Below are 27,824 nucleotides of genomic sequence, written 5' to 3' on the forward strand. Positions count from 1 at the left end.
GTCTCATAATCTGTAACAGCTGATTTAACGTGATCATGCCGTTACCTTAGTGTTTTCTTCTCATTTTGTTTTTACTTATTATTTAATAATCTTATTCTTCTTCAGGAAAAAATATATAGTACGTAAGACAAACTTGTGATATGTATTTACTTTACATTAACTATAGTTTAAAAGAACTATAATTCATAGTTATAATTAAAATTTTATAGCAAATTTCTCTCACTCTGTGCTCGCCTCTCTCCCTCCTCAATTGGCAGAATAAAATCTATTCAAAAGTGACGATATTCATTAAAATAATACAATATGAAACAATACGTAACACCATCCAAACTGGTTAAAATTTGTGAGTGGAAAAATTCATCACAAGTTCCATTTTGTGATGAATTATTAATATATGATAATTAAACAAGTAAAAACTCCATTGAGGATCATTCTCTTAGAACGAATCACTTCACATTACTTGTTTCATCACACATTTTCATTTTATCAATTAAATGTTTGTGACAAATTCAAATGTCTGTCACAAACTTTATTTTTTGAACGAACATCATAAAATTTAGCATGAACTTGATATTTTATTCAGAACAACACGAACTACGTACATAATATGTGATGTCAAGCAACAATTACATCTATTTTTGCAGAATCAGAACAACTCTCAAGCAACTTCACAGACTCAGTTGAGTTTATTGAAGAACTAATTAGATTGAATTCCAATGAACATGGTTCCCGCGATTCAGAGGGCCTGGGAGGCGTTTGCAATGCTTGTAATTCACCTTCAAGCATTTCCACTACTTTAGTCATTGAGGGACGATCGAGTGGATTCATTTGTATGCACCACAAAGCAACTAAAGTCAGCTTCTTTACGTCATCATGTGTCTCGTCTAGTACTTCAATCTCCTTTCCCTTGTCGAGTTGATCATAAATCCAATGTGGGAAGTACTGGCTTGACATATCCTCTCTGGCTGCCGAGTTTGTTTTCAAGCCTAAGATATCAATGAGTAACATTCCAAAGCTATAGACATCTGCCTTATAAGATATTGGACCAATGCTTCTGTTGATCAACTCTGGAGCTACATAACCAATTGTTCCCCTGGCTGCTGTTAGAGTAACAATGCTCTTATCCGTCGGGTATGATTTTGCAAGACCAAAATCAGATAGTTTTGGAATGAAATTCTCATCCAAAAGTATGTTGTGTGGCTTGATGTCAAAGTGTAGAATCTGAATGTCACAACCTCGATGCAAGTATTCAATACCTCGAGCAACTCCAAGAGCAATTTCAAACTTTCTTTCCCAACTTAATAGTTCAGCTCCTCCTCCTCGAGGTGTGATGTACTTTTCAAGTGATCCGTTAGGCATGAAGTCATACACGAGAGCACGCTTACATCTCTCAGCACAATAGCCAATAAGTTGTACTATGTTAACATGATGAATCCTCCCGATTGTGGCAACCTCGTTGATGAAGTCTTGCCCATCAGCTTTGGGCTTGCTCAAGATCTTCACTGCTACATTAGGACCACTTTGAAGCTTGCCTTTATATACTGAACCATAACCTCCTTGGCCTAGTTTCTCTTTAAAGTTCCTAGTCATCTTTCTTATGTTGGAGTTGGAATATCTAATGGGCGCGAAATTGTTCTCACCGTCCAGGAAACTTTCAATTGCATCATAAATCGACAAATGCCTTCTTCGTAACTTAATCATTAGAAATACAACTATGCATGGAAATAGAACGATTCTTGCCACAATGATAAGCCCTGTGTACAACCACCACATATAAGCAAGAAAAATTTGTGAATGGTTAAACTAAAAATTCAACCACCAACGTCTGCTCCATCATTTCGACATTAGAATGATTTCTAGTAATAAATTTTGAAGACGAAAGATGTGACTTACCAGCTATGGGAAGTATCCATGGGATGATTGCTGCAAAAACACCAACAATCAATAACTCAGTTAATCTAACTTGCAACTAGTTTCCGTTATATAAAACAGAATTGACAATAGAAGTATGACTGCTTACTATCAAGAACGTGGGAATAGTAAGCTTGATTGTGGTCATCCAAAGAAAAAATACCGACCCGGAAAAAGAAAAAAACATTAAAACAGGCACAGAAAAAAATGCTAAAAAAAGTGTCTAAGCATGACATTGGGAATGTTCTTACCACACAACGATAATTTGAAGAATGTAAAATTGTAAGCTTTGCAGCTGACATCCAAACAATGAGCATCACTTGAATTTTTCCCTTCACATAGATATGTATTGGCGCACTTGCCACAATAAACGTGACGAAACCATGAAATCTCAAATCCATATGCCAAAGCATTATGCAAACTTAAAATAGAAATGTTAGCATTTGCATCCTGAATACGCCATGAAGTCATTGACATGAGGTCTACAGTACACCCGACTTTCAAATCAGATGATGATAATTCAGTCATGGTTGCATATGTGTGTCCCTTAAATGCATCAGAAGAAACATTGGAAGCATAACTCCTGTTGAGACAATTAGTGATTTCCACAAAGATTGGAGAATTTATGGAAAATGGACAGCTGAAGAGAGTGATTGGTACTGCTAACTCAACAAAATCAGGAATTGTATATATACGAGAATCAAAACTATGAAAGGTAGTGTAAATCGTAATCGAATTCTGAGGAAGAGAGCAAATAACTTGTTCTCTTATACCAGGATCTGTTAGGCGGATGGTGGAGTTGTCGTAATTGATGGCTTGAACATAGTAGTTCAGTGATCCGTTGCAAGCACGATATGGCGGTGTTGTTAATATGGTGTTATCTCCTTCACAGCTCAATTCATAATTTTTAAGGCCACAGTGCTTTGGATCACTTTTCAATCGAAAGGGATAACTGATGTTATGAATATGCCCACAACTAGAAGGAACACACTGCTGTGTTTGTTCTGCTAATGGGGTTTCTGAGAGGTACATGAATATGAGGATTGTAAGAAGAAACTTGGTTACTACAGACATTATATTTTTATTAGGTCTTCCCTACTGGTGCCAAACCAATTAAGTCATTAAATCCTAAAAGAACAATGGCAAGTCTTCATCAAGTCCGGTAAGTCATTAAATAGTACTACTTAGACCATCTCTAATCAACACCAAATTTTACACCAAATCTCAAATTTGGTGTTTTGAGCTCCACCCATACCAATTTTTACGCCAAGTTTGGTGTGTGAATAATGTTACACCAAATTTGGTGTAATACTATTCATCACACCAATCACTTTTTGAATATTTTAATATTATTTCATTATACAAACTTTTAATTAAACATTATATAAATTGTATGTTTTAATTAAATCTCTTGTATATTTAATTATTTTTTATGTAATATNATACTACTTACACCATCTCCAACCCAACACCAAATTTGGTGTAACACTATTCATCACACCAATTCACTTTTTGAATATTTTAGTATTATTTCATTATACAAACATTTAATTGAACATTATATAAATTATATGTTTTAATTAAATCTTTTGTATATTTAATTATTTTTTTATGTAATATTTTTATAATATTAATTTTAGATATAAAATTTAGCTTTTTTTATAAATTAATTTTTCTATATATGATTTTTTAAAAAAATTAAATTTATGTTAATTCTACTATAAATTATAATTGGATATAACTACAATTAACATTCAGAAAAATTATCAATTTCTAGCTTGAGATAAAAAAATAAAGGACAAAAAAGCTCATTTTGAGCTACGTAATGCATTAATAGAACATTTATGGGAGCACCGTAGTGATCTTGAAAGTTGAATATTTATGTAGAATTTAAAATATTTTTTTCAATTAAGTAATGTTTATTTAATTGTATTTCATTAATGATTTCACTTTTATCTGTATTATCCATTATTATGTATAATGTATAATATTTGCTAGCAATTTATATTATTTAAAAAATTATGGTACAAAATATTTTAGAAAGAATTTGTTTTATGAAATAAGAAAATATAAATGAAATAAGAAATAATATAATAATAATGAAGAGAGAGAAATATATTTCTTTTTGGTGTAAAATTTGGTGCAGTGGGTTGGAGTTGATTACACAAAAAATAGTGCTGACACCAAATTTGGTGTTTGGGTTGGAGATGCCCTTAAAAGAAAGTCATAAATAATACTTAACTTGGGTTCATCTGGCATCTATGCCCTTCAACTTTGGTGTGCACAAATAAACACTTAAGTTTGTATAAAGTTAAACAAGTAGATACACACATACTACCTGGCATTTTACATGACAATTTGCATCCTATGTGACATCCTACATGTATTATGTCACGTAGTCTCTCATAGTCACATATATGAGCTTAACCTGCAAAATTTTACGTGACAATTTGCATCCTATGTTTGTGTTTGTATAAAGTGAGAGAAAAGTGTATATACAAATACAAATACATATATTTTCGTCATATACACTTATAATTATACAAATACAAATCTTATTATACAAATTACAATGTATAAATGAATTAATACAAAACTGAACAATTTGTATAAAATTGGATGTTTGTAGCGAATTATACAAATCAAAAGCTCCATAACAAACATAAAATTTGTTATGGAGCGCAATTATACAAACTATAGCTATAATATACAAATATGATTTTTATGTTTGTTATATGTGAAAGTTGCTCAAAAAATTATTATGTGGGGCGAATTAAAAATTTAAGTGTCTACTTATTCAACACGTCTCTCATAGTCAATCTTGGAGGCACAAGTCTATTCTTGATAAAAGAGTGGAAAAAATCAAAACATTAAATGAAAGAGAACTCCACACCGAGAGTAATCACATATCTAGAGCTTCAATTGATAAAAACAAATTAGCTGCTGCCTCACCAGGTTTGGGGAGTAATAAACTTGGTATTAGAGAAGATCGTGTCATAGGGAGTCCACAAGCCGTGTCAGTCGAGATGACCATCTTTTTCCTCTTGCACTTACTTCTCATCACCATGGTATTGTTGGCTATGGTTGGTGTTGGAGCATATAATTGCAGTGAGTTCAGGTGTGGAAGTGATGGCCCTAGCATTCATTTTCCCTTCAGGCTTCGCCACCAGCCAGAATATTGTGGTTATCCAGGCTTCGAGTTATCTTGTGACCGCGAAAACCAAACCATACTCACACTTCCCAATTCACTTACACTAATTGTTGAAGAAATTGATTATATGTCTCAGCAGATTAGTCTTTCTGATCCTGAACGTTGTCTCATTCTTAACATATTGCACCTTAATTTATCAGAATCTCCTTTCTCCTTCACTGTTGACGAGCCTTATCTTACACTAGAAAACATTTCAATTTTCAATTGTTCTGGTATGCCAGCAGATTATCGGAACTACTTTACAGATTGTGCCTCTGACAAAACAATATTTGCTGTTTCCTACTCTTTAGCTTATCTCCCCCCAACAACTTGCAAAATGATTCTTGAAATCCGGTCAATTCCTTTCGGTGCAATTTACAGTTGGATAAGACTCAGTTGGCTTAATCCAATCTGTAAATACTGTGAAGGTCTTGAAATGGATTGTGGCTTCAAGAACTATACTAAACAACTGACTACTCAGTGTTTCAACCGACCGTTCACAACAAAAGGTATTAACTCATTAAAAAATTTAGGTTTGTTTGATGCCATGATCATGTACTTCTCTTTTCCATAACAAAAAAATTGATTTAATTCTGACAGGCGGCGGAAAGAAACCACTGATTGCAGGTATGTACTCTTGTGAGTTTTGGTATTATTTTTTCTCTCTTACATACTTTTGATTGCCTTCTGATAATTTGTGAGATCACATGTTCCAGGTGGAGTTATAGGTCTCATTCTTTTGGGAATTATTATGATGGCATTCTATGAGTGTTACAGCTCAAGCAAAATTGAAAGAGAGAATCAAGCCAGAGTAGAAAAGTTTTTGGAAGACTATAGAGCTCGCAGACCGACTAGATATACTTATGCAGATATTAAGAAGATAACAAATCAGTTTCAGGAAATATTGGGAGAGGGAGCTTACGGGATCGTTTATAAAGGAACACTTTCGAATGAAATTCATGTTGCTGTAAAAGTTCTCAATGATTCCGAAGGAAATGGGGAAGAATTTATTAATGAAGTTGCAGCAATGGGGAAAATCCATCATGTTAACGTGGTTCGCCTAGTTGGCTTTTGTGCTGATGGAGTTAGAAGAGCTCTAGTGTTTGAATACTTGCCAAATCAGTCACTTGACAAGCTCATTTTTCCGAAAAGTTTCAAAGATAATATCACCCTTACTTGGAAGAAGCTTCATGATATTGCTATGGGAATAGCAAAAGGGCTAGAGTATCTTCATCAAGGATGTGACCAACAAATCCTTCATTTCGATATCAAGCCTCAAAATATTCTATTAGACCATAACTTGAACCCAAAGATCTCTGATTTTGGTCTTGCCAAGTTATGCTCTAAAGAGAAAAGTGTTGTCACTATGACTGAAGCTAGAGGAACCATGGGTTATATTGCACCAGAAGTGTTGTCAAGCAATTTCGGAAAAGCGTCTCATAAATCTGATGTCTATAGCTTTGGAATGATGCTACTTGAAATGGTTGGAGGGAGGAATAATTTTGATGCAAAAGCGGATACTAGCCAAATGAACTTTCCCGAGTGGATTCATCAGCGGCTGAATCAAGGAGAAGAGTTGAAAATCAGGATTGAGGAAGATGATGATGTTATAATTGTAAGGAAATTGGCTGTTATAGGACTTTGGTGCATCCAATGGAATGCGACAGATCGGCCATCCATCAAAGTTGTAACTCAAATGCTAGAAGGAGATGGGAGTAACCTAACTGTTCCTTCTCCTTTTACAACAAGAAACACCACCCATGTAGGTCCTTCTACGCAAGAGTTGACGGTAATATCAGAACTAGAATGAATGGAAGCATTAATTATGGATAAACTCCTGCATCTAAAGTTGTAATGTCAAGAGTCAGTACAAGTGGTGAAGCTTGATGTTAGTAATTTCATTAGATATGTGTTAAGTCATTATGTTTAGCTGCTACACTCGCAACTCTTTTCTGTGTCCAAAATATTTATTGTCAATCTGTCATGATTCTAATATCAACACTCTCACAAAAGTTATTACATATGCAACACCCTTTAGTATAATATAATACAATGTTTGATTAGCCGCACAATAAAAATGATCTCCGCCATAACTAATAATATAATTACCTTAGAATTTACCACATTCAGTCATGTCAGAGAATTTGCAAAAGTATCTACAGAATGAATGATCTTACAATTTTTGTGCAGAAAGTATCAGATACAATTCATAGATATACCTGAATTGGCACCACCGGTGTGTAGTCTAGGGAACCTTTACTCTAGCAGTTACAAGTTTCTAGTCATCAACTGACCAATTGCGTACAGACAAATCAATTGTGCCCCAAAGTAACGTATTGGACGATGTTGTTACGTGTAAGGAGAGACCTCCTATACCACTGTAAACATGGCTATATGTTGGAAAGGTAGCAACTGAACAAATAGAATTAATGCATAAACCACTGCCTCCATTGATCTATGCAAACAAAACATAAATGATCTATGAATACATGTACTACTTGGACATGATTTCTTTCGGACATTTTATCAAACAAGTAATGTATTAAAGCATAAATGCATTGTACAAATCCAGCTCTCGAGTACACTCGAGGATAAGAAAATGTAGTTCTACCTATGGATTGTCAAGTACTTGAAAGTACGGAGTTTGATTTATCTCATAGTTCATACATTAACTTTCTGGATTACAAGTTCAAATGTTCATTCCACAGAATACCTATTACCTCCCACCAACAACAAGTATCAGGTAACTCAATCCATCAAGACTAAGAGTTTAGAATAGATGGAAATAAATCGCCTAATATTTCATTAAGCAAAAATATGTAGTTAAAATTTCAATGTAAATTCTAACACAAGAGTACTCCTCAATTCACTTCTCTATGGTTAAATTGAATCTAGAACATCAATAATAGAGATAGTGTCATTTGAGTAAAACTGATTACACCAAAAAACTAAAAAGAGAATGCAGTTAAGTTTAACTTTCTGCACATTGTTCACTATGCTCTCAAAANGTTTTTGTGATTCAGATTGGGCAGCATGCCCAAACACAAGGAGATCAGTTACTGGATACTTGTTAAAATTGGGAGATTCTCTTATCTTTTGGAAGTCCAAGAAACAACCTACAGTTTCAAGGAGCTCTGCAGAAGCAGAATATAGAAGCCTAGCTTGTCTAACAGCTGAAATTGTGTGGGTGACAAACTTGTTTAAAGAGTTAGGCATCAAAGTTGAAGAACCAGTAGCTGTATTTTGTGATAATAAAGCAGCCATTCAGATTGCTGCAAATCCTGTGTTCCACGAACAAACTAAGCACATTGAAATCGATTGTCACTTTGTTCGAGAAAAGATTCAACAAGGGTTGATTAGCACTATCTATATTCCTACAGGAGACCAACTGGCAGACATACTGACAAAGGCTTTGGGGAAGTTGCAACATGATTTTTTACTATCCAAACTAGGTGTTTTGAATGTCTTCACCACACCTAGCTTGAGGAGGAGTATTGAAGATAATGTGGACAGAGGCGTGACTTGATTCCATTAGTTAGTTTTCAGCTTCATTAGTTAGTTAAGCATAACTAATTCTGTTAGATTGACATGTGTACATTTCTGATTGGTTGTAAAGGTAGTTAGGAAATTAGCTGAACTATATATATCGATGTACAGTGCACATGCTCCATAAGCATGATCAATGAATAAGATCATCTCTTTCGTTTCTCCTTATTTCTCCTAAATCAGTTCTCTCCATTCATAGATGTAAATTGAGATTTTGTCACATGCTACTCATATCCATCAAAATTTCTCGAAAATTATTCGTGTGACCAGCTAACTTCAGGTTCTTCAAACTTATCACTGGATCCCATATGGAAACAACCCATCCATTTCCAACTTGCTCGTAATTTCTATGAATACATGTACTACTTGGACATGATTTCTTTCGGACATTTTATCAAACAAGTAATGTATTAAAGCATAAATGCATTGTACAAATCCAGCTCTCGAGTACACTCGAGGATAAGAAAATGTAGTTCTACCTATGGATTGTCAAGTACTTGAAAGTACGGAGTTTGATTTATCTCACAGTTCATACATTAACTTCCCGGATTACAAGTTCAAATGTTCATTCCACGGAATACCTATTACCTCCCACCAACAAGTATCAGGTAACTCTATCTATCAAGACTAAGAGTTTAGAACATATGGAAATAAATCGCCTAATATTTCATTAAGCAAAAATATGTAGTTAAAATTTCAATGTAAATTCTAACACAAGAGTACTCCTCAATTCACTTCTCTATGGTTAAATTGAATCTAGAACATCAATAATAGAGATAGTGTCATTTGAGTAAAACTGATTACACCAAAAAACTAAAAAGAGAATGCAGTTAAGTTTAACTTTCTGCACATTGTTCACTATGCTCTCAAAACATCTCGAGTTCCTCTCTTTACAGATAGCCCACCATATAGCAGTATCACAACTAATGGTTCCAAATCTCAAATTAACAGTTCCTCTTAAGGCACATTATGATATTAATACCAGCTAAGTCACAGTAAGGATGCAATTAGCATATGCAAAAGCTCAGCAAATACAACTCAAACAATGATGTAATTTCCAGAAAGACATGCTCATATATCTTATGCATCAACATAAAAGTACCGAGTTCAACTCAATCAACTGCAAACAGAAACTTGAGAAGAACTCACAGCAAACGCGACAATGGCGGAGGAAAGAGCAAGGAAGCCATACTTGGCCATGCCTTCAGACAATCCAATAAAAGTAGTAGCAATTCCAAATAGAATCCTCCAAAGCAAAATGCACACCATAATACCTGCTGCACCAAATAACACCATCGAATTCCTCTTCCAAAATGCCTCCATTTGCAAACCCACCGCACCCTTGTATCGCAAAGCCGTTTTCTTGGCAGCTTCAACCGGATTCTTCAACACATTTTTCCCCAAACCCAATCCGGAGCTCTTCATTATCGGAATTTCATTTTGGGCTTCAGTTTGAATGCTTGACCTCAGATTGAGAAAAGCCAGTCTACAATCATGTGAATTTCACGCTACAATGTATGTGCCATCCTATATGTTGCAGTGAAGCAGGAGAATGACTTCTTGAATACAGATAGAACATTTTAAAGACTCAAATCTTATATTGCACATACATCATTGATTGTGAATTTATCTGACAACTTCAAGGATAGCAACAGCCATTCGGATAAATAGATGGGCTGCTTTTGATATTTACTATCATCTGCAGAATAATGAGAAAGCCAATTTTTTTTATTCATGATAAGAGCAAGAAATGGTCTTGGCCTAAATGATTTCGAGCCATACCTGGGCGCACAAGTATTCTGTGTGAAACAAAGGACTGCAACAACCAGAAAGGATTATTAAGGTTAATAAACCCCTTTAAAGTCCAATGTTCAACTGAAGAAAAACAGTTATATAAATGTGGTTTTCCTGTCAAATCTCCCACATTCATTTATACATAGATTGGGTGTCATTCGTAGAAAACCATATCTTTTTGTAGGTTTTCTACTTTTTGGTATACTTCTTGTCTACAGGTGTGCCTCATTATGCTCATATTGTTAATAAAACTGTAACTTCAAAAAAAAAACAAAATGAAACTGGGAGTCTTGTCAAAAGCTGCAACCGCAAGACATATGGGGGGAGGTCATAAGCTCTATACAGTAAAATCGATTTTGACGAAATGAAAAAGCATCTATTTATGGAGCACTAATTTCAAAAGTTCACGAGTCCTGATGTTTAAGGTCAAAACATAAAAGGGAAAATACACCAAGTACTCAGACGTTCGTCAACAAGAGAAATACACATGTTTTTTTTTATGACAAGGGAAACCTGCAGCCGTTACCATTTGAATGCGCGCGCACATGGTAAAAACCCCACTCCTATGCAATAGCTCGCAAACCACACATGAGAGAAATACACGTTTTCCACGTTTAGTTTTTGTTAAAGCATTTCATAAACAAAAACTTTGCCAGCATAAAAAGTCTCAATGTCCGACTTCATCCGGAAAGCCACAATACATTAATTATCAAACTAAATTGCCGCTCCCTGAATCAACATACCATGTATTATCATTTGTTTTGATATTCAACCAGAGAGGTGTTATGAAAATTTGCCACTACTCCTATATGGCTATAGTGCCTCTCAGTTACCTATTTCACATCTATACATCACAGTCCACACTTTATTCATACCAGGAGAAAGGGAAGTTACTGACAATCTCATTCATAAATCATGTACGACTTTCCAAACATTCAAGGTCAATAGTGGAACATTTCCATCTCATTTGTAATAAATCATCACTTGCAAGAACCACCAATCCTTTCTTTGATTGTTTCAGTTTTAGTTTCTGGATTTGTTCCTTTAGCACAACATTTTCATTATAATAGTCTTTCCACCCTACACTATATTTGTGAGATATTAACACAACACACATTAAGTGTTGTGAAGATCCCCACATTGTCCCTTTAAGGGATGAGCGGTCTCTTTAATATGGCTTGGGCAATCCTCACATTGAGGTTGAGTTAGGCCCAAAATCCATTTCTTTACATGGTATTATCAGGACAGGACCTATTTCAATTCTCATTTCCAATGTTGGGCCCCATATTAAATTGTTCACGCACCAAATGTCCAGCCCTGGGCATGAGTGGTGTATGAAAAGTCCCACATCGTCCCTTTAAAGGATGGATGGTGGGAAATTCCAATTGCTGCTATATTCTTCTTTCACTCCCATTAGCATGCAAAATTTGTTTTTTTTTTAAAAAATAAAAATAAAAATGTTCCTAGCAAATATTGAATCTAATATATATCGTCTATGTGAGTTTTTTATTTCCATTATGTTCTGTATTTTGCTAAATTGATTTTAGGTCCACATTCCCTTCCAACACTTCAATCATGATGGACTGATGGTTCGTCCTCCACTTTTCTCAGTTCATCTCCATTAACAAATCACTATAATTTAAAAGAAATAGTTCAGTGTAATTGAACAAGATGCCCAACAAACAATTTTTTTAGCTATGAAAAGATATATGTAAACCATCCCTAGAATTCCCTTCTCTGATATGGAGAAAGAAGATGCAAGAGAATCCTCTACTATAGAGTGAAGTGGCTGTACTAAAATTTAGTTACAATAATTGAACTCATGCATTCTTCGATTAGTTTTATGAAACACAATGGATACTTATTCTCATTACCTAAAGAAGAACAACACCAATAAAAAAAGAATACGCCGGCTATACTCAAAGTTTTCATATATATATATATCATGGTTACCTGCCATACTGAAGGCATATACTCCCGATACAGTTGAGCATTAGTACTACTCCTAATGGTCGTTGAGTCCAAGTTACTCTCAGCAGACAACTGCCCTGTACTCCTGTTTTGAATGGTTCCAAATTAGAAAATAATGAATGTGAAAAGACCACTATTTGTACGATTAAGCAGCTTAAAATCATCAAGAAATGATCTTTGGAACAACTGAACAGTTCAAGGGTGTACAAGCTCGTAACCACTATTGATGATCAAACACATAAAGTCCCTGTACATGTTACATTACTTGTTTAGTTGAAAAATCAGTCAATCAGAACACAAACTGTCCAAAGCAATGAGCACAGAATATGGAATTAAACCAGGGCACATTTACAGACGGACAGCACATATTGAGCTTTAATTTTTCCACCACATTCTCTACACAGGATACTTATCATATTTATCTGGTCATTTGTAACCAGATTTTAGTAATGTGCAATACAAGATTTATTTTGGACAAAGGAAATGAACTGAATCCAACCTAATAACTTCGCGAGATGTAAATTTATCCTGTAAACTTGCTGCTTTTGTAGTTAGAACAAGCATCGGATGCACCACAAGAATCTTCTGGATCTCTTGAACGACAATGTCTGACACACTTTGCAGAGAGAGACTTCTCCTGGTAATAAGACAAATACGTAATGCTAAAATACTCAATTTGAGAATAAGAAGCAAAAAAGAATGGTGCAACCTATACAGAAAGCAAAGGAACATACTGAATCCTTCTCTCTCCTAAGAACCAAACCAAGTGTTAACATAAGGAGTGCTAGGTGAAAAACATGAACAGATGAAAGCAAACAGAAGGAAACTCGTCATTTTTATAAGGAGAAAGAAGGAAAACAAATGACAATTGCACAACTGGGGTTTATTCAAAATGGTGGGGCTAAACAACAAAAAGAAAGAAACAGACAATTGAACTGCAACCGTTACATCTCTAAAAGACTACATTAATGTGCTCATGCCTGCAGAAAAAATGCTCTTAAGAAGCACAACTCTCAAACTGATAAGTATATTTCAAAACTTTTAAGCACTCTCCAAGGACTGAGGCAGGCTTCCAAGAACTATTTATCTTACATGTGAGTTTAGTATAACACATGCAGCATTTTAGCATGACCAAGAATAGGTTCATATGTTAAGATGAATCCAAGGGTACTTTCCCAGCTCATCCAAGGAAAAAAAGATCCATAGAGAGTAGAATGCAAATATCTTTTTTTGAGGATAAAGAGTAGAATGCAAATATCTTAAGCAAGACAATTGCATTTCTGATCACCTACTTACAATGTTTGACCAGCAATGGTCCTTTTCCAGCTAATAAATAGGTAGCAGAAACTGCAGGCTTTCCTAACACCACAAAAATGTTATAAAGTAAGGTGCTTGCAGGAAGTATTTGGAGACGAACTAACTTTCAGGATTCTCCATAACTCCTCTGTTTGGTGTTCATTTTGAACTACATCTTTCACTTATTTTCTCTCTTTAAATGTAAGATATTATTGTGGACTCTAACCTGTTATTGCTCCTTGGCGGTATAGATGGTGAAGCACGATCCATCCAATAAAAAGCTCCAATACTGGTCATACAAGAGAAGCAACACATCTTAATAAACTACAGAACTTAGTTACACCATTAAGGAATAGCAAAAGAAAAGGAAAAAACCAAAGGAAACAAAGGGAAGAGGAATATAGATGGGATGTCTGAACACAGATCTGATGACCTAACAAATAATCACTAAATTATGAAGTACAATCCTAATGCCTGAACAATGATCAGGTGAATAACAGAGAACAACCAAATGGATAATTCAGTTTCAGCAGTCCTTGCAACCTACACGACAAATCTAGTCACTAAAAAAATCTAGTCCGAGTGGAAACAGGAATTGATTATAGTCCCCACCCCAGAGAGCCTGTCAAAGAATCGGACAAGGAACTACTGATAAAAATGGAAGATAACACAAACTTTTTCCCATAACAAGGCACATTTTGATATATTAGTTGTGTCCTTGGACATTCCCCTAATAAAGAAAAAGGTCACTTTAGAAGACTATCATACTGTAGTACCATAGGATTGGCTGTTTTAACATGGCCACATGAAGAAATCGACAAACTGCCTAACAACAAAGATAACTCAAGAATAATGCACTATCACGAATTGTTTAATTTATCTATCCATATACTTATCCTAAGAATACTTCTATTCTGTAGGTTGATCTGAAAATGTTTCATGCATAAACAAGGATCAACTTCACCCTTTTAAGCCCAATAATGGATGTTATCATTGTTTAGATACCTTTACTACTCTGCCATAACTGTTTATGTATTCTTCATTTTATTACCGAAAACTAGAAACAGTTACACCCATTCTTGAACACGTTCACACAAATGTTTTGACGTCAATGGTATGCACTTGCTAGAGAGGTCAATGGAAGACCCCCGTGGCAAATGATAGTATGATACTACTGTTAAAACTTGAAGTGTCTCTTTATTATTTGTATGAAACTAAACCACCAAATTCAACATCAAGAAGAGCATTAGAAGAAACCTGTCAATCATAACCAAAAAACACCACTGCCATGTGCCTCTTTTTCCTTTTGAAGTTGGAAATGCAACGTCTGCAACAAAATGAAATTGAAAGAATATGCGACATACTTGTATATAAATTGAATTATTTATATTCAAAAATAAAAAAAAGTATCTCACAAACTAATCCAATCAAAAGAATACATTGTAGAAATACACAAAATGATAAATAAAAATAAATTAACAACATATATTCACAGCGAAAAGTGTTGGATTATGTTGAATTACGCGACCAACTTGTCTAAAAGTTTAAAATGTTGAAAGGATACACTTCTTCTTACCTAATCATATCTCTAACACTCCCTATTCTTTAGGGTGAGTCAAGCACATCGACATCTTTTAAGAAATGACGGTGGTGAGACTTGAACTCAAGATTAATGTTGGCCTATGTCTAACTCTGATAACATGTTTTTTTTTAAAATGGACATTGAGCCTTATGCAGCTCCGAAAATTAGAGCATGATGCAGATTATGAAAACCACATAGCCAGACTACATCTCATATTCTTAACCATAGAGCTCAACATTGCCAAGCCTCCTTAATATGCAATTGTTAACATTCCACCCCCACCCCCTATCTTCAGGATATTTCATATATATACATCTAAGATAATGACATTTATCATCCTCAAACGAAAATAGTTCACAAATCTATGATAAATGGAAAGGGGGTACAAGTTTCTAAGTTTTACACCAATATATTTTGACAAGACAATGTCAACGTAGAACCATATCAACCTCTATCAAACATTCACTCACTTTATTTACATCACTACCTTCAAAGAGATAACAGAAATGGTCTAGAGTGTTGGTTCTAATAATAATATTAAAAAACAAGATCTAACAAAGCATTAACAAGGTTGAAGGAACAAAAGCTATAGGTATATTGACAGGAAAGATGACTTATTAAAAGAGAGAAAATATAGGTAGGAAAGCACAGAAGCAAAAAAAAAAAAAAAAAGATAAAATGTAGAAGTTAAAACCTTAGTACTTATTCTAACTCACCTTAAGAGTAGCAAGAAATTCAAAACTATCATAACATCGGATGTACAAGAACCTTCTCATGCTGACAGCGAACAATTCTTTGTCATATTCGGTGTGTGCATCCTTTGATCCACTAGGAGAATCATCTCCCTTATTTAGCTTCTGGCCTNCTACACAAAAGTTCTTTCAATAATGGATGATGAGAGATCATTCACAAAAAAAAATAATCTCAGAAATGGATAATGAGAGATGTACGGAATCTTCAAGGGTGATGAATCTTTTCATTTGATTCAACTCAATTGCTGATCAGCAGTCTCTGACTGTCAACAAAAATTTTCGAAGTGGTAGAGGATTCATTGTTGCAAGAGTTGACTTTTTGTCTACTTTGTATGCATAGATGATTGGCAACATTTTTGGGAGGCTTAATGTGTGTTTTTAATACATTATGTAAAAACAACAACCAATTTGGTGTAATATCAATAAATACTTTGATTAATTGAAAAATGAAAACAAAAAGGAAGTCGTTTTTGTTAGTAACAAAAGAGAGTTTTGAAACCATATTACCATATTCAATAATATGGTTCCAGGAAAACACAAATTAGTCATAAATTTCCAGCAATTGACTAAACTATAAAATTAGAGCCTCCATATTCTAAACAACATGAAATTCCAAAATACAAAATAAACAAGCTCAAGAATAAATATCTACCATTAGCTCGAATGATCCGCTGCTTCAGAAATTGTGAAAGGCTTAACAAATCAAAACGACAATCCAGGTCAACAAACATAACTAATTGCTCCAAGCCTCCATAGTTTACACCCTTCCACTCCTTAGGCAAAATACAATTAATAGCAGCCTAGCATGAACCAAAAAGAATCACATTAAGCTTATTAGTTGAGAGACATAATATATGTGATACCATCTAGTTGGGATTAATGCTTTTGTAATTTTCTTAAAAAATCTACAGTAACAATTTTTATATTTGCCAGGACTCTTTTTAATCAAGTTAAGGACTTGTATGTCCATCGAGAGTATGAATAAGTGTGGAGTTCCGAGACCTTATTTGCAAGATAAAATATTTCCCTCTGTTCATGAAGTATTATTTCATTATTTGCAAATACTCAGTTTGGTCTTTGTCATTTTGGGGGACTTCAACTGAAAATTGAAATAGCAGTATGAATGTGTATTTCAAGTGAAGTTTTTCAAATCTTCAATTCCCATCCCTAAATCTTTTCCACAACTAGGACTTCCATAAACTTTTCTCAAATTCAACTTCAAATAATCTTCTTCCAGATTTAACTGATAAGTACCTAAATTCCTCGTTAGTATTGGTATGAAATAGACCCATAATATTAGTAATTATTGATAACCATGGCGTTCAAATCAGCTTTCATGCACCTTGTCTAATTCCATGGGATACATGTCACCTCCCACTCCCACTAAAGACAAATACTAGGTAATTTTATCCGCCAAGACTAAGATAGATAGGAAAAAATGAATTCGAACTACGACCTCATGGTTTCTCAGTCCACTTCATTGTCCACTAGGTCACACCAATGAGTGCTAAAATAGACCCATATGAAGAAGAATGGCCGCATAGAACTCATACTTCTGAAACATCCGACCCTAACTACTCAGGTAATTGATTATAATTAGTAACCCTATAAAATGTGAGACTCCAGAAAAATCAAAAGATGAGTTAAAAACACACCTAAAATCCAATGTTTTGAGCTTCATACCTAAACTAACTATCCGGAGTGCGAGTTTCTTAACAAAATTATCACCAACTATTAATCAAACCACCCCTGAAATATCAATTATATAATTTTCCAACCCGAAGAATAACAATATTTCAAGTACAAAATTCACACACCCAAAGGTGGAGCCAGGGTCAGGAGTTTGGGGTTCTAAACTATTTGTTGATAGTGAATTCGAACCCACAACTCTATAGTGTGGAAAGCATTCTCACGACCCCTTCCTTACCACTAAGTTGCCTATCAGTTTTGTTAGGGGTTCACGAGTTAATATACATATTTATTTATTGAATTTTGTAGTACAAATACAAGATATACGAAAAAGCTATTTGGTTTGTCCTAATGAACCCCCACCTAGCTCCGCCCCTACACACATCTACTAGTTGAGTTGTGTTTTAATACATAATTAGTGATAGTTTAGATAGAAAACTCGAATAGTTTTGAATTATGGATTCGCATCTATAAAATGTAGCTGAACAGAAATGAAGAAGAAAAATTAATAAATAGAGTTTTGTTTAATGTGACTTGCCTGCATAAGAATGCGAGTTTTTGAAGAAGGAGAAGGACCGACGATTTCTACAACATTGCCGGGACGGAGAGGAATGCGATGAAGTGGTAGAGGTAATGGTAGAAAAGGCCGCTTTGAGAAAACCCTAGTGAGAAATTGCTTCGCCGTTTCGTCTGCTTCAATCCATTCTCTCGCCGACGACGCCATTTCTACTCTTCCTCAGTTGCTCGGAGCTGAAAACGGAAGAGGGGACAGTGAACCAGCTCTACAAGACTAATAGGAATTTCTTTTTCTTTTTTTTTTTTAAAAAGAAATTAATATGTCTATTTTATCAGAAATAATTAATTTTACGAAATTTTCATTATTTTAAATTTATAAAGGGAAAAAGGATAAATATATCCCGAACTATCGTAAATGGTATGCAAATATCCTCCGTCATACTTTTGGGACATTGGTGCCCTTGCCGTCTAAAAACTAGAGCATATATACCCTTTATACTAACGGACATACATGTGTCATAATCTTATCCACAAATCCGACATTTATTAAATATCTGATCGACGGATAAGATTGTGTCACGTGTCCCTATTTAGTCTTCCGTTAGAGTGAAGGGTATATAGTTTTTAGACGACAGGGCACCAATGTCTCAAAAGTATGACGGAGAGTATTTGCATACCATTTACGATAATTCAGAGGAATATTTGTTCTTTTTCCCATTTATAAATGATCATGAAAAGATCATTTTTAATTATCTCACTTTCTGTTTGATATAAAAGGCCTATAAGATAAAAAGATACTCCCTTGATTTCATATTCTTTTGTATCCACGTTACGTAGATGCATCAGTGAGGAGATGCAAGATGTTGGTTATATAAGGTATAGTAGAAGCAAAGGTAGGTAGAAAAAGTGTTGAAAAAAGCTTATAAGATAGGAAATGAATTTTATGTTATCAAGGATATGACCTTAGATAGGAAAATGTGGATGACACTTGTTAGGATAGAAGGTTAGTAGGCAGGATCATCTTGCTTATGGTGGCTGGTGTTTGTCATTGTCATTGTATTTGTACTGGAGTCGTTTGGTTGGGAACAAGTTATCTGAAGATTAGTTATCATGTGGTTCGCTATCCTGTGATAACTTATCCCACCATGTATATGGGAAAACTTATCCCATCACTATGATATAAGTGGTGGGATAAGTTATCTCAAACATGGCAATCAAACAAGATACAAAATTTTTATTTCATCACTAAGTTATTGTTTTTTTATATTTGATTATAGCACTATTTTGTGTTACTTGCTATGTTTTCTTTATTATCACCTTCTTCTTTGTACATGAATTTGGTACATTTGAATTGAGGGTCTTTTGAAAATAGTTTCTCTACCTTCACGAGTTAGTAGTAAGATCTCTGTATATTTTGCCCTCTTCAGACTCCTCTTGTGGGATTTTACTTCTTGTTGTTATTGTATGTATCAACATTACTTAAAAGTATTTATTTCAAATTATTTGTCAATTGATCAAAATTAAAACAAAACAAATTTAATTTTTTTTGTTTTCCCCTTAAAGTTAATTCGAAAAAATAAATACCGTAAAGTCTAAAAGAAAAGTTAATCCTTTTATTGATCTTAGTATTGATAGAGCGGATACATAATTAAAGTATATTAAAAAGAGTTAAAAAGGGGAAACTAGTAAAGATGTCTTTCTTATTTTTTAGAAGGTGCGTGTAAAAGGAAAATTGAACAAGTAATATAAAACAAATGAGGTAATTTATTTGACTCGTAAAGTCTAGACGCATGATACTATCACATAAATTGAGATAGAAAAAAATACTTATGAAGTTTTTTCAAATGGGAAAATATCCAATTACTCCTTTGGTTCAAAATATTTGTCATAATTCACTTTCCCAGAGTTCATTAACTAATTTTTAGAACTAAATTAAATAGTATTTTAAAATTAAAAGTTAAATACTCAAAAATTATACAAAATATGCTAGAAGTTATAAAAAAAAATTCATATCAATATAGTAAAAAAGATATACCATAAATATTAACCTAACAAGTATTTTGAGACTGAAAAATCTCTTTTTATTTAGATTCACACATGAAATTTACACATAAAAATTTACAATGCTTTCACTAAGAATGAATATAACCTTTCGACTATGAATTCATAACTTCCAACACAGACTATATTAGACCTGAACCTGTAATTTTAACATGATTACAACAAGTTCACTACTAAAAATCATAAAATTTGAAATGTATTAAACGTAAATCCTGAATTCGTGTCTAAATTTCACTTGTGACATTCTAGCAGTTGGCATTGTGACACAAATAGGTGCATACTTTTTCTTTGCCTCAAGTGTCCCTGCCTTTGGTTCCTCAGCTATAACAACACTTGTAGCTACTATTGCCATTAATATGGCAAAAGCCAATTCCCTCCTTGATCCATTGCATGATCTTTTTTTCCTCTTTTTTTGTCACAATTTTTTCATCCTTATTAAAGGCATTAATTTTTAGCACTCTTCTCTTATTGCTTTTTGAATGCGCGGAAAGGGGGGAAGCCCTTCATTTATGGTTCTTCTATAGTTGAATCCTCCGATATGGGCTAGAAATGAAGATGACATAAGTAAAGAAGCCATTAGTGTATAGTTTTTGTGACCTTTTTTTTTTGTAGTTGGCACAATAATGTTGTAATGGTTGATAATTATATTTTTGTGTTATATAAAGTTGCATATGAATTGTGCTAGAAGGATCCATTTGATCAATCAAAAACCTTGTCTATAAATTTTGTGGTGTCAAGTAATTAAACTTGGGAATGTGATTGGCTTCTTGATTCTTCTTTTGTATGAATTGTGCTAGAAGAATCTATTTGAATAAAAAACCTTATCTTTTATAGTAATTTTGAATTATTTGGATGTTTTAGCTAGGTTAATTTTATGGGTCATGGTGGAGTCATGGAGTGTTAATTTTTAATGTGCACAACTAAATACATAAACTTATATGAAGTTAAACAAACAGATACACACGTCATACAATGTATAATACATATAAGATTTCATGTGGGATGTGAATTGTTACGCAAGATGTCATGTAAGTTGTGTATATCTACTAATTCAAATTTGGATGATTTAAGTAGGTCTCTATTTATGCACACCAAAAATTAGAAGATATAGATGCATATCAAAGACCAAATTAAAAGACACATTTATATGTTATGCTTATATAAAAATGATTGAAAAATCAGTTCACTGAATTTTCGTTATGCATGTGATTTGAGAAGAATCGGATCACATTATTTTGTTGCATACAAGAAAAAAAATTAGAACACCCCATGGTTATTATTTTTTCATATTCAAGTTAAATTTTCACTTCTTTAGTCAAGGAATTCTATACCGTTGGTTGACTTAGTCTTCTTTTGTCATCATTTGGAGAAAGAAAATTTATGATACCAAATTAAATATATTGATATAACAATTAAAGCAATAACGTGTGAAAAAAAAGAAGAGGGTCCAATATTATTAGAATATTCAACACAATATTGGAAATTTGCTATTAATGATGAAGACAACTTCACAAATCAATTTTCTTGGTATTGATGATTACTAGTAAATTAGTCAAGCTATGTGTGGTTGGTAAAATCACACTAAATTTATGAAATGATCATATTTTTATAATATTTGAATACAAAAAAATAAAAAAAATAAAAAATTGGACACATATGTGTTTTAATTATTTTTTTTTGAGATACAAAAATAATGGGTTCCATTGAGTTCAATATCTTACATAATATTTGAAACTCTTATCTTTATTTTATAAAAAGTACTACTGTATTTTAATTTCTCATGTTATTAGTGTTTTAGGTTTTTTACTTTTTTATTTTTTTTTGTTAGAAAAAGTTTTTCATTTTTCTCATATTTAATTTAGTCAAATATTTTTCAAATGGACTAATTTTCATCCGATTTAAGAAAAAAAAAACCTTTCCTATATAAAGTGAGGAAATCATATTCCAAAAACTCCTTTTCAACCTAACTACCCAACCCCGACTGAGGATCCGACTCTTGACCCTAATCAATTATAACCTGATTTTCGATTCCAACTCCAAACATGATTGTCAATCCTGGACCCAACTTTGACCTCGACCCAACCTAGAACCCAACTCCCCACCCCCGATCCCGAGCGATGACCAGACTCTCGCCTCGATCCTGATCGAGGACCTGACTCTCGCTCCGGTTCATAGGACTCAACTTTCCACCCGACTCTCGCTCCGATTCACAGGACTCAACTTCCCACCCGACTTTCAGTTCAGACCATGAATCCAATCCTAACTCCAATTTTGAGATCCAACTCTTGGCCCTTACCTTGGATCAACCTTGAGTCGAGATCCAACTCCCAATCCTGATCCCAACTGGAGACCTAACTCTAGATTTTTATAGTTAAGTTAAAATTTCCCAATGTTGAATATTTGTAAAATAAAATAAATAATAAATAATAAAAGCTATAAAAAAATATTGCTTAAATGGGGCAGCAAAATTAGTACACCCCATGGAATTTTTATATTTAAGTTGTTGATTCACTTCTTTGTTTGGACTTCTTGCAACTAGAGAATTCTATACCATTAGTAGACTTAAATTCTTCTTCTGCCATTTTTAGACAAAGAAAAATTATGATACCAAATTAAAGATTGATATAGCACAATTGAAAAAATAACGTGTGGAAAAAAAAAGGGCCCAATATTAGAATATTCAACACAATATTGGAAATTTGCTATTAATAAAAATGAAGACAACTTCACAAATCAATTTTCTTGGTATTAATGAGTACTAGTAAATAATAAATCATATCAAAATTCTTTTTCAACCTCACTATTCAATCTTGATCGAGAATCCGACTCTTGACCCTAACAAGAGACCAACTCCTGATTCGGGTTCCGACTACGATCTAGACCCAACTCAGGACCAGACTCCCGATCGACCCCAACTCAGACCAGAGACTCGACTCCCGATCCACACTTTGATCTGGGACTCAACTCCAAACCATGTTCCATTTAGCACCCTTTTGATTATTTAAAAAAAAATATATAAATCTATGCTCAGTTATACATATCTAAAACACATATTAAAATTCGTTAAAATTTCAGTCACGATTAAATATTCGTGCAGTTTTTATAATAAATGTTACTTAAATGGGACAACAAAATAAGAACACAACATGATTTTTTATTTTATTTTTTATGTAAGTTAGAAATTCACTTAAAGTCTTCTTTGTCATTAATTGGACAGAAAATTTATGATACCAAATTAAAGATTGATTTATATAACAATAACGTGTGGGAAAAAAAGGGTCTAATTATTAGAATATTCAACACAATGTTGGGAGATTGCTATTAATAATGAAGACAACTTTACAAACCAATTTTCTTGATATTAAGGAGTCACGAAGATAACTTTTTCTATTTTGTTTTAGTTAATTAATTTTAGGTGGTCTCATATCATGTTTTCTTTACCTTCAATAGTCTTGTTTGGTTGGTTGTTATGTATTGTGTCTGTATAGTTAGTTTAAATATCATATTTATTTTTATTATTATTTAAATTTTATTGTATTGTATCGTTCATTATATATAACAGTTGATTTAGTGTAATCACATCGTTATTTTAATATTTTCTTCTCATTTTGTCTTTACTTATTATTTAATAATGTTATTCTTCTTGCCTCTCTCCTCCTTCTAACATGTAATATGTATTTACTATACACAACTATGGTTTAAAAGAATTACAATTCATAGCTATAACTAGGGTTTTATAGAAAATTTCTCTCTCCTCTCTCGCTCACCTCTCTCTCTCTCCAATTGTATCACGTGATAACGGTACAAATATTGTACAAATGGTAATGGTCAACTACACAAATCCTTTACAGTGATACAATACAAATGAAAAATTTGAATGATACAAACATATGGTAACTGATACAAATATAAATACAAACACATAAGACAACAAGTACATCCAAACACATATGGTAAACACATAAATACAAAGCAATTTGTTAGTAATATGTATTTACTATACACAACTATGGTTTAAAAGAATTACAATTCATAGCTATAACTAGGGTTTTATAGAAAATTTCTCTCTCCTCTCTCGCTCACCTCTCTCTCTCCAATTGTATCACGTGATAACGGTACAAATATTGTACAAATGGTAATGGTCAACTACACAAATCCTTTACAGTGATACAATACAAATGAAAAATTTGAATGATACAAACATATGGTAACTTATACAAATATAAATACAAACACATAAGACAACAAGTACATCCAAACACATATGGTAAACACATAAATACAAAGTAATTTGTTAGGAAATACAACATTGATACAAGTGTGTTCATTGATAAATTTGTATCAATTGATACAAATTGTATTCTTTAATACACTTGATACAATTGATTTGTATCAACGAATACAACAGATTTGATACAAGTCAATTGTATCAATTCAACCTCTCTCTCGCCTCTCTTTCCCAGATCTCCCTTGCCTCTCTCCTTCCTCTCCCAATCTCGCTTGTCTCTCTCCTCCTTCTAACATGTAGCTATAAATCGTAATTAAGCAAACTATAGTTATAGATCTCTAATTGAGTCCAAACTATAGTCATTTTTGAAAGTTCCTCTACTCTTTACCCTACCTAGTAACTCTACCACGTACCTTGCTTTTCTTGTAGGTTTATCATTCAAATTGTTGATGTGTGATACTATGTAACGAGGGAAAATGATACAATCTATTCAAAAGTGATATTCATTAAAATAATGCAATATGAAACAATACGTAACACCATCCAAACTGGGTAAGATTTGTGACTGGAAAAATTCATCACAAGTTCCATTTTGTGATGGATTATTAATATATGATAATTAAACAAGTAAAAACTCCATTGAGGATCATTCTCTTAGAACCTGCACTCTCACCCCTTTAAACTAATCACTTCACATTACTTGTTTCATCACACATTTCATTTTTCAATTGAATTTTTGTGACAGATTCAAATGTCTGTCACAAATTGTGAAGGTTGGCTATGTCACAAACTTAATTTTTTAGAAACAAACATCATAAAATTTATTATGAACTTGATATTTTATTCAGAACAACACAAATTACGTACATAATATGTGATGTCAAGCAACAATTACATCTATTTTTGCAGAATCAGAACAACTCTCAAGCAACTTCACAGACTCAGTTGAGCTTATTGAAGAACTAATTAGATTGAATTCCAATGAACATGGTTCCCGCGATTCAGAGGGCCTGGGAGGCGTTTGCAATGCTTGTAATTCGCCTTCAAGCATTTCCACTACTTTAGTCATTGAGGGACGATCGAGTGGATTCATTTGTATGCACCACAAAGAAACTAAAGTCAGCTTCTTTACGTCATCATGTGTCTCGTCTAGTACTTCAATCTCCTTTCCGTTGTCGAGTTGATCATAAATCCAATGTGGGAAGTACTGGCTTGACATATCCTCTCTGGCTGCTGAGTTTGTTTTCAAGCCTAAGATATCAATGAGTAACATTCCAAAGCTATAAACATCTGCCTTATAAGATATTGGACCAATGCTTCTGTTGATCAACTCTGGAGCTACATAACCAATTGTTCCCCTGGCTGCTGTTAAGGTAACAATGCTCTTATCCGTCGGGTATGATTTTGCAAGACCAAAATCAGACAGTTTTGGAATGAAATTCTCATCCAAAAGTATGTTGTGTGGCTTGATGTCAAAATGTAGAATCTGAATGTCACAACCTCGATGCAAGTATTCAATACCTCGAGCAACTCCAAGAGCAATTTCAAACTTTCTGTCCCAACTTAACAGTTGATCACCTCCTCTTTCTCGCGGTGTGATGTACTTTTCAAGTGATCCGTTAGGCATGAAGTCATACACGAGAGCACGCTTACATCTCTCAGCACAATAGCCAATAAGTTGTACTATGTTAACATGATGAATCCTCCCGATTGTGGCAACCTCGTTGATGAAGTCTTGCCCATCAGCTTTGGGCTTGCTCAAGATCTTCACTGCTACATTAGGACCACTTTGAAGCTTGCCTTTATATACTGAACCATAACCTCCCTGGCCTAGTTTCTCTTTAAAGTTCCTAGTCATCTTTCTTACGTTGGAGTTGGAATATCTAATGGGCGCGAAATTGTTCTCACCGTGCAGGAAACTTTCAATTGCATCATAAATCGACAAATGCCTTCTTCGTAACTTAATCATTAGAAATACAACTATGCAAGGAAATAGAATGACTCTTGCCACAATGCTAAACCCTGTGTACAACCATCACAAATAAGCAAGAAAAGTTTGTGAATGGTTAGATTAAAAATTCAACGACCAACGTCTGCTCCATCATTTCGACATTAGAATGATTTCTAGTAATATATTTGAAAGACGAAAGATGTGACTTACCAGCTATGGGAAGTATCCATGGGATGATTGCTGCAAAAACACCAACAATCAATAACTCAGTTAATCTAACTTGCAACTAGTTACCGTTAAATAAAACAGAATTGACAATAGAAGTATGACTGCTTACTTGCAAGAACACGGAGAACATGTTTTTGATCAACTTGATTGTGGTCATCCAAAGAGAAAATACAGAACCGAAAAAAGAAAAAAAAACATTTAAGACTTGCACAGCAAAATTGCTAAAATTGTAAGCTTTACAGCAAAATGACATTGGGAACAATCTTACCACACGGCGTTTTGAAGAATCTAAAATTGTAAGCATTGCAGCTGAAATCCACACAACGAACATCAGTTGAATTTTCAACTTCACATTCATAATGCTCGGGGCACTTGCCGCAATAAACGTTTCTAAGCCATGAAAGCTCAAATCCATATGCCAAAGCATTATGCAAACTTAAAATAGAAATGTTAGCATTTGCATCCTGAATACGCCCTGAAGTCATTGACATGAGGTCTACACTACACCCTACTTTCAAATCGGATGGTGATAATTTAGTCATGGTTGCATATGTGTGTCCCTTAAATGAATCAGAAGAAACATTGGAAGCATAACTCCTGTTGAGACAATTAGTGATTTCCACAAAAACTGGAGAATTTAAGGCAAATGGACAGCTGAAGAGAGTGATTGGTACTGTTAAATCAACAACATCAGACATTGTATATATACGAGAATCAAAACCAACAAGGTCAATGTAAATCGTAATCGAATTCTGAGGAAGAGAGCAAATAGCTTGTTCTCTTATACCAGGATCTACAAGGCGGATGGTGGAGTTGTCGTAATTGATGGCTTGAACATAGTAGTTCAGTGATCCGTGCACTCCACGCCAATCATTTAGCAGTATTGTTAATATGGTGTTATCTCCTTCACAGCTCAATTCATAATTTTCAAGGCCACAGTGCTTTGGATCACTTTTCAATCGAAAGGGATAACTGATGTTATGAATATGCCCACAACTAGAAGGAACACACTGCTGTGTTTGTTCTGCTAATGGGGTTTCTGAGAGGTACATGAATATGAGGATTGTAAGAAGAAACTTGGTTACTACAGACATTATATTTTTATTAGG

The 27,824-nt window shown here is 33.9% G+C and overlaps 3 protein-coding genes across 5 annotated transcripts; 1 reads left to right on the forward strand and 2 right to left on the reverse strand.

Moving 5' to 3' along the window:
• Positions 1-555: 555 nt before the first annotated feature.
• LOC125849761 (rust resistance kinase Lr10-like) lies at positions 556-27,824 on the reverse strand. Of its 3 annotated transcripts, XM_049529731.1 has the most exons (5): positions 26,984-27,824; positions 26,825-26,857; positions 26,698-26,727; positions 26,115-26,558; positions 556-1,313 (listed from the first exon to the last, which is right to left on the reverse strand). In XM_049529731.1, exons 1-5 carry the CDS (start codon positions 27,807-27,809, stop codon positions 616-618), a joined length of 2,031 nt encoding a protein of 676 aa, XP_049385688.1. In that variant the 5' UTR covers positions 27,810-27,824; the 3' UTR covers positions 556-615. The 3 variants fall into 3 exon arrangements, with proteins under 3 accessions (XP_049385688.1, XP_049385690.1, XP_049385689.1); XM_049529733.1 differs by lacking the exons at positions 26,115-26,558; positions 26,698-26,727 and adding an exon at positions 1,894-1,923 and having other exon boundaries at positions 556-1,754; XM_049529732.1 differs by lacking the exon at positions 26,115-26,558 and having other exon boundaries at positions 556-1,754.
• On the forward strand, positions 4,812-7,087 carry LOC125849763 (rust resistance kinase Lr10-like). Its single transcript, XM_049529734.1, has 3 exons — positions 4,812-5,610; positions 5,702-5,728; positions 5,818-7,087. Exons 1-3 carry the CDS (start codon positions 4,938-4,940, stop codon positions 6,909-6,911), a joined length of 1,794 nt encoding a protein of 597 aa, XP_049385691.1. The 5' UTR covers positions 4,812-4,937; the 3' UTR covers positions 6,912-7,087.
• On the reverse strand, positions 16,578-18,508 carry LOC125849766 (DNA repair protein XRCC2 homolog). The gene is made up of 2 exons (XM_049529738.1): positions 18,270-18,508; positions 16,578-16,842 (listed from the first exon to the last, which is right to left on the reverse strand). The coding sequence occupies exons 1-2, from the start codon at positions 18,453-18,455 to the stop codon at positions 16,609-16,611; spliced, it is 420 nt and encodes a 139-aa protein (XP_049385695.1). The 5' UTR covers positions 18,456-18,508; the 3' UTR covers positions 16,578-16,608.

The sequence above is a fragment of the Solanum stenotomum genome, unplaced genomic scaffold (assembly GCF_019186545.1).
Source record: "Solanum stenotomum isolate F172 unplaced genomic scaffold, ASM1918654v1 scaffold10327, whole genome shotgun sequence".
Taxonomy (NCBI): Eukaryota; Viridiplantae; Streptophyta; class Magnoliopsida; order Solanales; family Solanaceae; genus Solanum; species Solanum stenotomum.

Coding starts and splice junctions, on each gene's coding strand:
- LOC125849763 (XM_049529734.1), top strand. CDS start 4,938: ATGACCATCTTTTTCCTCTTGCACTTACTTCTCATCACCATGGTATTG. Junction 5,611..5,701: donor CCGACCGTTCACAACAAAAG/GTATTAACTCAT, acceptor TAATTCTGACAG/GCGGCGGAAAGAAACCACTG. Junction 5,729..5,817: donor AAAGAAACCACTGATTGCAG/GTATGTACTCTT, acceptor CACATGTTCCAG/GTGGAGTTATAGGTCTCATT.
- LOC125849766 (XM_049529738.1), bottom strand. CDS start 18,455: ATGGCGTCGTCGGCGAGAGAATGGATTGAAGCAGACGAAACGGCGAAG. Junction 16,843..18,269: donor AAACTCGCATTCTTATGCAG/GCAAGTCACATT, acceptor GGTTCATGCTAG/GCTGCTATTAATTGTATTTT.
- LOC125849761 (XM_049529731.1), bottom strand. CDS start 27,809: ATGTCTGTAGTAACCAAGTTTCTTCTTACAATCCTCATATTCATGTAC. Junction 26,858..26,983: donor ATTCTTCAAAACGCCGTGTG/GTAAGATTGTTC, acceptor ACCACAATCAAG/TTGATCAAAAACATGTTCTC. Junction 26,728..26,824: donor TGTTCTCCGTGTTCTTGCAA/GTAAGCAGTCAT, acceptor GTGTTTTTGCAG/CAATCATCCCATGGATACTT.